This window comes from Haemaphysalis longicornis, unplaced genomic scaffold, assembly GCF_048455015.1.
Source record: "Haemaphysalis longicornis isolate Haplotype H1 unplaced genomic scaffold, Haemaphysalis longicornis Haplotype H1 scaffold_4, whole genome shotgun sequence".
In the NCBI taxonomy this organism is placed as follows: domain Eukaryota; kingdom Metazoa; phylum Arthropoda; class Arachnida; order Ixodida; family Ixodidae; genus Haemaphysalis; species Haemaphysalis longicornis.
This window is the reverse complement of record NW_027526361.1, coordinates 118,134,231-118,144,656: the sequence shown is the minus strand read 5'-3', so window position 1 is coordinate 118,144,656 and position 10,426 is coordinate 118,134,231. Positions and strand designations below refer to the sequence as shown.

The 10,426-nt window shown below is 48.3% G+C and overlaps 1 protein-coding gene across 1 annotated transcript; it reads left to right on the top strand.

Moving 5' to 3' along the window:
* Positions 1-8,654: 8,654 nt before the first annotated feature.
* Positions 8,655-10,210, top strand: LOC144179314 (uncharacterized). The gene has a single exon (XM_077707609.1). The coding sequence runs from the start codon at positions 8,786-8,788 to the stop codon at positions 9,938-9,940; it is 1,155 nt and encodes a 384-aa protein (XP_077563735.1). The 5' UTR covers positions 8,655-8,785; the 3' UTR covers positions 9,941-10,210.
* Positions 10,211-10,426: the final 216 nt, after the last annotated feature.

Below are 10,426 nucleotides of genomic sequence, written 5' to 3'. Positions count from 1 at the left end.
GTCTAACAACGAGTTATTTCTTACTGTGTGTGTGTGTGTGTGTGTTGTGCATGTAGCAATTGGGATGGCGCTTTTTCGCACTAGAAACTTTTATAATTATTTTATTTTACTGTGTCTGCGTGAAGGTTTGTTTGAGTGCATTATCTGTATGTCTGACAACAGTAATATATTAACTAGCAACTTTTCATGACACAATAGTTTTATTTTACTGTGTTTCTGCAAATGCACGTGTTTGTTTGAGTGCATTATCTGTATGTCTGACAACAGCAATATATTACCTGGCAACTTTTTATGACAGAAGCGTTTTATTTTACTTTGTTTTGGTAAATGTTCATTTGACTGTGTGCACTGTACGTCTTTTTGACTGGCAATTCGTGACTGCGTTGTTCATTTGACAACAGCGATACAGAACTGATTAGCAAGGTAAGTTGACGGGTTTCTGGGGCATTAAACCAGTGACCATGGGCGTCGGCAAGGGGCTGCAAAAGGGGCACGACCACCGCGGGGTGAGGGGGAAACGACGCTGGTGGAGGCTTTGGGATTTGGGGCGAGGGTGAACCTCAACTTCAAGGTCATAGAGGTGACGAAGAGGCGACTGGAGTGGTGGTGGAGGAAAAGTAGGGAAGGGATGAGTACGCAGGCGGAGTAATCATACGGATGAGAATTTAGAACAGCGAGGGGAGAAAAAAACGGGGGTTGGGGCGATGAGTTTTTAAGCAAGGAAGAGAGGGAGATGGGAGGGAGGATGCAAATCTATTAGGTTAGCTGGGAGTAGGGCGAGGAGGCGTAATAAAACTGGCAAGTCGGTTGCTGACAACCGACGCCCCGATTCAAAGGGAAAGCCACTAATCATCATCATCAGCTTCATCCCTCCAAGCTGCATGCAGCCCAGCGCAATTGCCCCCCCCCCCTCGCCTGCCTCCCCCTTAGTGCAGTTGGTTTGCCCCCCCTCAAGACGAAATCCTGCCGACGCCTATACCAGTGAGTGCATCTTTGTCCTGTTTCCTTGCGCGCTTGACGGCAGCCCCGACTTCTGCAATTCAAATTGAACGCTTGTAATGGGAATTTTTTACTTCAACATTTCATTTCCGGCAGGTGCTGCAGAACGTCTCGGAAGGGTGTATAGCAGGTACGACGCAAACAAGATGCGTGATTTGACCGGGAAGGAAATTGACTGCAGATTTCATACGTACACATGGGCCTGGAGGCTCCATCGCCATCGGTGGTCCAACGCAATCATGGATGTTAATACAAGCCTTTTCCAATGACTGCAAAATCAATTCCCGTGGAGACGATACCTTACCATTGGCATCCAAGCAGGGCAGCTGTCAAAACGCACGGAGGTCCAATCTAGCCCATGCATTCTAGGCTGAGGTGTGAAGTTTACCCTGCTCCAAAAATGTTGCTCACAAGCAGGTATGGCAGCGGTTTCATGAAAACGGTTAGAAACTTTCCAATTCTGTGCATACAAACCATGTAACAACATAGAGATCAAAGTCACGTGGTTACTTCCACACCCTGTACATGCGTTCGGTAAAGAATCCAAACCGAATTTTCTGTAAGATGCATATATATTTGAGTGAGCAATTAAGCAAAGCATGCAATTCGATCGCCGTCTGCGCGGGTTGTGTTCAGTCACCGAAGAACATTACAGGGCATTCTAGAGTGGACATTAAACACCGGTATTTATAAGCGATAATTCTGTCAAAACTATTCACCTATCTATGTGAGTTTACAGCTCCGCGCATTGTGTGTCAAGAGTGTTTTTAGGCTTTACCGCCTTTACGTCAGCGTGGACTTGAATATATTACAGTGAACTAGAATGTATTGATCCAGTGGCGCGAACGGGAGCGCTCTGCCGCGTTCGGCTGAAGCAAAGCGCGTCTACCGCCGCCAGGGGCGCCACTGCGCCTTTTCCGAAAACGGTACCGCGGTTGAACGGGCCGTTGCTTGGGGCGCTCGCCAGCTATTGCCGCTGCCGTTTTTTAGTGTGGTACAGTAATTAACCTTTATGGAAGAAAGATGCTCACTTTTGTTGTCCCTGTACCTTTCTAGGAACGTTTTGTTGCTTATCAGACCCGTTTGAGCTATCGGGCAACGGCTACAAACAAAGTAGCGCTGTGTCGTCTGCTAGCGGCGCAGACATTCTAGTAACGTTGGCTCAGACGACACGAGGGGATGTGCGATGCGTTGGCGGCGCTCGGTCGGGCAGACTCTCCGTCTGTTTATGGTCGAGGCCGGCCTTTCATTTTCTGCGTGTTTTACGTTTCCGTGATGTTCCCCTACAGAAGCAAGGGGTATCTAATCGTCATAAAAATAGTTATTGCGAGTGCTGTCGAATAGAGGTTGGACAGGCGCCGGGTAGCCGCGATGTCAAAACGAAGGACGGACACCTATTCCTTTGCTCCGGGTTGTCACGTTACCCAGGTGCTCCCAAGGCGTCTTTGTTCGCCGCGCCAATGGACGATGAACTGCGCAAAAAGTGGGAACAAAATTGGGGAAGACTGGACAAACTCTTGACCATATCTTTAGCCGTCGGTGAGCGCCACTTTGGGCCCGAGTGCATATATATATTGCGGGATTAAATCCACGTAATAAACGGCTGTGAAGTGCGACTTGTACGCGGGAAGCTGTCACTGGCTCCAGGTGCTGTACCTACCATCCTGCCTACTGTGCGTCGAATTCTGTACGGAGCATGCAGGCGGAAGCCGCAAAGAAAAAGGCGGGCAAAAAAAAAGAAAAGAGTTCCAGTTTCGGCAGTCAGCAAGAAGCGACAAAGCTGAAGAGACGAAAAAGATGAGGTGCGCCAGCCACACCACGAGGCCTCTCTCTCTTCGCAGGGCTCATCAAATGAAGGCGCAAGTTCTGTGGAATGGGATGCTTTCACAATTAGCCATCTTCAAGAAGTCAAGCTTCCTTCGAAGCTCTGGTGCCAGCTAAATTTTGCCGGCGATCAAAACGTTCTTTTCGCTACCACATCGATACGAAGAGAAGAAAAGCTAGAAGTTTTTCACGAGAAATCCGTGCTCTTCTATCCACATGACGACAAAGTGTCGGCGCAAACATTTTTTCGTAGTGTGTTATGCGGAAGCGGTGAAATAGATTCCCCAGCTGTTGCAAACAGTGTGCTGCAAGAAGCTGACAGCAGTTCGGCCTGCAAAGGGGCCATGACGGCTACGGCGTTTAGTGATGTATTGCACGTGCTAACGCTGCATTCAGCCCTAAGTGCCTGGGGAAAGCTTCCTCTAAAGGTAATTTGTTCATTGCAAACTTTGCTGCTGAAAAAATCAGCCGGGTGCTACTGGACGCGTGAATACTGGGTATAATTTGCTTCTGTAGAGGCAAATTCACGAGTAGGTTCATGCCGGGACTTTATTACAGTAAATACAAAAAAAGTAAATCTATTCGTAAAGAATTAAACATACCAGTTGTCCGCCGGCAGCACATCGAACGCGTACGCTCGTATCGATCATCTGCGTAGGTAGCAGACGACACCAAACAACACGATTTATAGCCGTTTCCCTACCGCTCAAACGGGCAGATTTGCAACAAAACGTTCCTAGCAAGGTACGGGGATGCCAGACGCGAGTAGCTTTTTTTTTTTGTAAAGGGTAATTACTACCCAACATCGGAACAACGACAGCCATAACAACTGCAGATCGCCTGAAGTACAGCGATTGCCGCGGCGGCGCCTTTCGAAGAGAGCGCAGCAGCGCCACCTGGTGTTTTCTACACAGAAGAGCACACCCCTTCCTCGCCGTTCGCGCCACTAGATCATTCTAGTTCACTATAAATATATAACGTTTCATACGAAACTACAGTGTCACAACACACGCTGGTGAAGCTGGTTAATAAAAATGAGTTCCAGTGGTCCAAACGAACAAACGTCGTCGCATATTTGTTACAGTACAATAACTTAACACTTTGTGTACTGCCTATAACAAGACAATATAGGTAAAAAAAGGATGGAATAAAACGTAAGCGGACTCGTAAGTGTAACAGCTTAAGCCTGTTCTTTGCATCGTTCAGAAAAAGAATGAGAGAGAACAATAAACTACTTAAACACGCTCAAAGAATACTTTACAGGTGCAGAAAAAATAACAGAACACCAAAACATCAGCACAAAACAGATATAATCTAAAATATTAAAAAACATAAGTTGTGTTAACCAACAAAAAGTTGAGCATCAGTTAGCAGTGCGAAAACACTTTGTTGAATGAAAGACGCAGTAACACTCTAGCAATTTTGCACATTTTGGCGGCCTGAAGCGGCCGCAACCTTGTCGCCTATCTTCTCAAGCACGGCAATGCGTTCCCGGTGACGCCTCTCACGGGAAGCCTCAGCCTCTGCCCGGGCTGCAAGGCGCTGTCTGTGTCGCTCCTCAGCGGCCTGCTGGAATGCGCGGACACAGCCCGCGATCAGCGCGCGGGTGGTCTCTTGGCGGGGTTTTTTGGCGGCGGGTCCTGCCGGGGGCTGGGGCAACGGCCCGGCTTCCTCGGTGGTGGTGGTGGTGGTGGTGGTGGTTCCAGTTCAATGGCGCGTACCCACTCAGGGGGATTGGCCAGGAAATGGACGCCTTACCGAAAGAAATTAGGTAATTTTTGAAGGGAAAGAAAAAAATTTTAATTATTAGGATGGATTAGCAGTAGATGAGTAGAGAAATAAAAGTAAGGAGATTAGAGAAAGAAAGAAAAAAGGTAACAACGAACACCATTTAATGAAAATTGGAAGTAAGAAACACGAAGAAAGTGGTACAGACGAAGCAGTGAGCTTGGCGCGCATATTCTTGTCAAGAAAATCCAATGAAGCTAAATACTGTCTAGCACGGCAGACGGCCTGATTCCAGGATGAATGAGTGCAACGCACTGCAAAGATCCCCGTGGCAGAATCCCAGTTCCTTCGCCCCGAATGACAAAATAACTGTGGACACCGCTTCCTCGGTGTGGACACCGCATCAGGCACCTCTTCCTCCTCCTCGTTCAGTGGCTCTTCCAAGCTGGGGCTTGCGCACGTGCGGGTGCTGCGATCAGAGAATCACTCAGGATACCGTCAAAAATTTCGAGAAATGCTCCTAGATGAGCGTATTTCGTTTCAAAGTACGCGAAAAAATTGTTCGCGCAAAATGCGTTTGACGTGCACACATCGTAAATTAATGCATTTCGCTCAACATTACATTGTCACTTGAAAAATATTAATTTGTAAGTCGCGTGAGTGGCCCGAGAATTATTCACATATTAGAATATGAAAAGTTGCGAATTCGAAAACAAGGCGAAAGAAAAAAAAAACGAGATAGCCACTTTAAAAGCACTGTTTGGCACCTAGCAACCGAAGCAGTACAGCGACCGCTTTCCTTTTTTTTTTTTTTTGTTGAAGCCGGAAAATGTACCGCACTAAGAAGTGGCATGTCGACTTGTGAATTACGTTTTTAGGGCGCTTATTTGGTTAGCTCTTTTCCGTCAGTTCCATATGTGGCTAGAGCATATATGCTTGGACTCTAGCTCTCTTGACTATTTGGAGCTAAAACTGTAATTCACTCCGTTTGTGGGGCTGTCCTCTCTTCCATGCTTTCTGCGAGCGAATATATATACCTACCAGTGCACTCCCTTTACTTTCGATAAGTAGCAAGAAACACTTACTCCGTGCTGGTCCGCAGGATCCCTGGACCGCGCAGATACGTGGGGTTCATCGCGTGGTTTTCTTCAAATACATCCTCAAGTTCCCTGCACACGCAATTGCTCACACTGTGAGTGCATTTACATTATGAATGGCGCACACACCATCATGGAAGCTTGAAAACAAGCACAGCAGTATTGGCGAGGAGGGGACAGTTCTTATATATTCTTACAATTTGCTGCAAAAAAAAAAAAAAAAAAAACGCTGGGCCAAACATTTATGTAGTTGTTATCCATTTTGGAGTTCCTGCTCCCACACTTCGTCAGTTTAAAAAATAATGAATTTTATTCAAGTCACTTCGAAGAAAATCAAGTGCAGTGCTGGGTCATTTTTTGGTCTGAGCACATGTAGTTAATGATTACCTGCGAAATGGACAGGGCTTAATTCGCGCGATTGTTGCCTGAGGTGTTCTGATGCCTCGAATGTTTTTTGTAGTGTCGTTCCAGCGTCCTCCAACGGTTTTCCACTTGACTCCACGAAAGTGTAGTGCCAGGGAATTCATTGTTTAGGCTGTCGGCCAGCTCCGCCCACATCTGGCGCTTCGTTTTAGTCTTTTTTTCGCGGATCTTCTTTGAACTCTTTGAATTTTTCAATTAAAAACAACGATTTATGTCGAGGCCAAAGCTCGGCCGCGGCCGGCTCGTCGCGGCTAGGCACTTCGACCGGGGTATCTTCGCCGTTCAGAGTGTCACGGGCTGGCTGGCTGACCGAGGAGCCCGCAGCACGCGGAGTCAGGAAAACTGGAACGCCGTCTGCACACCATTAAAACACACAGATGTGCTGCGTATAAGTTCGCGCAGCGCCCGCTACGTGCGAAATTTGAGTCTAGCACGTACCTGAATTAACGTATACAGGCTCGCCACCGTCTAGCAGCGGCCTCTGGTTGCTGTTTACAACTTGAAAAATGGTCAAAACTTCGCTCTGCTCAATTGCGAATGCAGTGCTGGCGAGCGGAGGGCTTGCCGTTGCGCACCTCCTTTTTCAAATTCACCGCTCGTTACAGTGTCGTCTGCTAGTTGCCGGACCGAAATCCTCCGGGCTGGCCGGGGCGTCCGGGGATCGTCCAAAGCCGTCAGTCCGAGAAAAACGAGCGCGTTCGGGCAACTTCCGGACTAGTGGGCGGAGCGTCACAAAAAATCGAACGCTGGATCGGTGCTCCTGGCAGTCCGCGGACGGTCCGGGACTGATAATCGAGGAGGCCCATTGTGTCACATAACGGGAACAGGGGGCACAAGATTATCGCCAGTGTCTGAAAAAATCTACGAAGGTGTAGATTATAAGCTGAAAGGAAAAAAAATATCTCATAGTAATAAATAAAACCCAATGTATAGCACCTAATTACAGTAATGTTTATTCCCTCTTCGAACGTTTAGAGGCTCTTTCACCGCTGAGCGGTTTATGGGGAAAACGAGTGATAGCACCACGCGGACAAGATAAAAAGACACTCAAAAATGTGCTTGATCCCTTTTTCATAGGAATCGGTAAAACACGAAAGTGAAATGTGCCTTCACAGGAGCAGTTGAATGTTTATTGCGCATTATATGAACATGCAAATCGCTATTTATATTTCGTCGGTATGGCACCGTTAGACGTATCAACATTATACACTGGATTACACGTGCCGGACCATTGCGCAAATCCGATTGAAACCCCAGGCGCTCGCGAACCGTGCGAACGAGACAGAACTGGTTGTCAGCGAATCGTTTGGTGAAGTCACGGTCTGCGAAAAGAGCACGATTTGCGGGTCGGCAGCAGTCTTGTTGGTGTGCTTGGCGAGCGACGTCCTGCTGGCTCGTCGCTTCGGCAAACGTGCGACCACTCCAGTCGTACTCTGTGGCGTATATGGCAAACGCCTGCGTTGCGACGAGCTCAGCTTGTGGAATGCGACAGGCAGAGTTCGTAGCTTAACTAGATTGTGAATGTGTGAACGCGTTCTGCTTCCCGGTGGCGTGTCTCTCGTCGAACCAAGCAGTCAGGAGAGCGACATTCGCCAGTCGGCGTCGTTGCCTTCCTGCCGTAATGCAACAGTTTTCCTACACGGGGCCACGGTGGAGGAATCAACGGTGGTGGAATACGTTATTCCTCCACTGTGCTCGGGGCCATCATTCCCGTAGCTTAGGTGGCGGACACATAAACACAGCAGCTTACGCTGCTATACATTGCCCTATCGAGGCGCCAACTATCGGCTCTTATTAGCATCATGACGCACTACTTCGCTTAAGCTCTCCCAGACGGCAGCACCATCTGAAAGGAGGAAGTTAGAGGGAAGGGCATAATGCGCGTTCCTACAGCTATCGGGGCTCGACTTCGTGGCCCAGTTGGAAGAGCGTTTCTATTCTCCCGTTGCGGCCAGAGTGATCGTATACGCTCGAATCCTGGGGCCGCCGCGTCAATGGAACTTTTTCTGGTGATGGCATTTCCGCGACGGATATGACGTCGGTGAGGTTTGTGTACCCCTGAATAAAATAATTTTGTTGTAAAACAGCTTACCAGCTAAAGATCACAGTGAGCGGATGAGGGCAAGGAACAAGCGGCTGTATCCCGAGGCTCTAAACTTCAGGTCCCCTCTGCTGCTCAAACTCCCAATATTTTGAACTGAACACAGGTATCGCCTTTCTGTCTCTATCTAACAAAAAAATAAAACGTCCATACTGGTCACTCCACGAGGGGATAATCACGTTGAACCACTGGCCTTCTCGCTGAAACCCACTAACACCAAGCAGCCGCAACCATTCACGCTACACATATTAAGCGACACAAGCGTAGATGGCGTCTGTCTTTCCTGAGCCACAACGATTTAAAGCCTTTGAAGCTAGGCTTTCTCCCTTGACTGACCTTCAGTGTGTCGAAAGCAGAATTTGTAAACGCAGCAACTCCGTTCCAAAACGCTGCTTCAGCGTCGAAGTTACGCGGTTACGCTTTTCCCCCTCCTCCTCCTTTAACATGGTTGTAATCGCCAACACTCAGATAAGAACGGGCCCGCGAAAGTAATGTCAATGCCCACAGACGCATGCGCGTTTGGTGAGTGTGGAAAATAGCCATTTACCTGAGTGCTGTGTTGCGCCTTGACGTGCTGACAATTTTCGCTTGGGAGGACTTGGGCGAGAAGATCATGACTTACGAGTACACCTTAACGGGGTTCGGCGACTTCCTGGAGCAGCGGAGCATCACCTTCGTGGAACCGCTGCCTAGCGTTCGTGTCTGCAGTGCCTGTGGTGTTGTGCCTCCCGCAACAAGCATGCTGCCCTGCTGCCACGCCTTTTGTGAGCGCTGCAAAAGTGAGATGGCGGGTTCCATTGAATGCCCCTTGGACGGGCAGGAGTGCACAGAAGCTAGCGTTGTACTGTTAAACTTCAGCCTCTCGGAACTGGTACAGCGGAGAATTCGCTGTCCGAACTCCAGCCGCGGATGCGAGTTCACCGGAAAGCTTGGCGAACTCAAGCAACATTTGTTGAAGTGTTCTGGAAAAGTGGTTACGTGCGCTAAGTGTCGCCAGTGTTTCGCTCGTCGAGATGCCATGAACCACTACAGAGAATGCACCGGAGAGTTTGGGAGCACTTCGGCCGTGAGTACTGTCGAACATCCTAGTGCTATCGGAGTGCTTACCGATATTAGGAAAGATCTCAAGCACTGGCGGGATGGGTTTGCGGCTGACGGAATGAAAGACGGTGCTGGGCTTTGCGACGTAGACTCGGTAATTCAACGGCTGGAGGGTCTCGAAACTGAGCTAGTAGAAGGGACGAAAACGGACCTCGGCCAACGACCAGAGTCCCCTTTTCAACGTGCATCAAAAGCTCGAGGTTCCCCGGTGCCTTATCGTGCAGCGTCCAAAGCAGGCGCGTTTGTCACCATGTGTACGTTTGTTGGCGTGTACACCGCGTACGAGAAGTTGACCAAGGAGAAAGAGTCTCCAATTACGTGCGAAAACGGCGTAGTTGGCGGATACAGGTTCCGACTTGACTTCCTGTTTTCCAAGAAAGAAGATGGAGAGGAAATTCGCTTCGTACTGTACCTGGTCCATGGGGATTGGGACACTTACCTCGACTGGCCTTTCTGCAAAAAAGTCACTCTAATACTGACGCACCCGACAGACCAAGAAAAAGATGTCACGTTGCCAATAGCAATGAAAAGCGATAAAGTTGTGAAAAAGCCAGCACCCGGGAAAGTCAACTTTGGCGGCCAGACGGACAGGGTCACATGGAAGAGCATTGAGCTTGCCGGATTTATCGACGAGAATAACTTGTACGTGAACGTAGAGTTTGACTGATGTGTGACACGTTGTGCCTGTTTTTTTGTATTGACAGTCCAGTTGTCTTGAAAACCAGTTAAGTTTGTTAAACAGGAACCGCGGAATTCTCATGCATAACTTACCTAGACAAGCAGTCTTATGAAATCATAGGGAAGTACTGTACTGATTTTTCTTTGATGTTACACGGAAAGGGAAAGATCACTTCTGAAAGCGCCGTATTTATATTTTGTCCTTTCTCTCAGGTGACTGCAGCTGCCAGAAATTGTGTAATGTTGCCGCTTTTCTTGGAAATAAAATAGCGTTTCCGGTATACTCTTCTTTCCAACTTGCCTCCAAATCTCGTGGATGGGGTTATTTTGATATTTGTTCTTCCATTTAAAATTAAAGCGCCCAATCAGCACTAACGTATTGACTCCTGTACATCATGGCAGATATGTGCTGACACATGGCAGAAAGCATGCGCCCGTTTGACATACATATTTCGAACCACGCGACAGCGTTTAT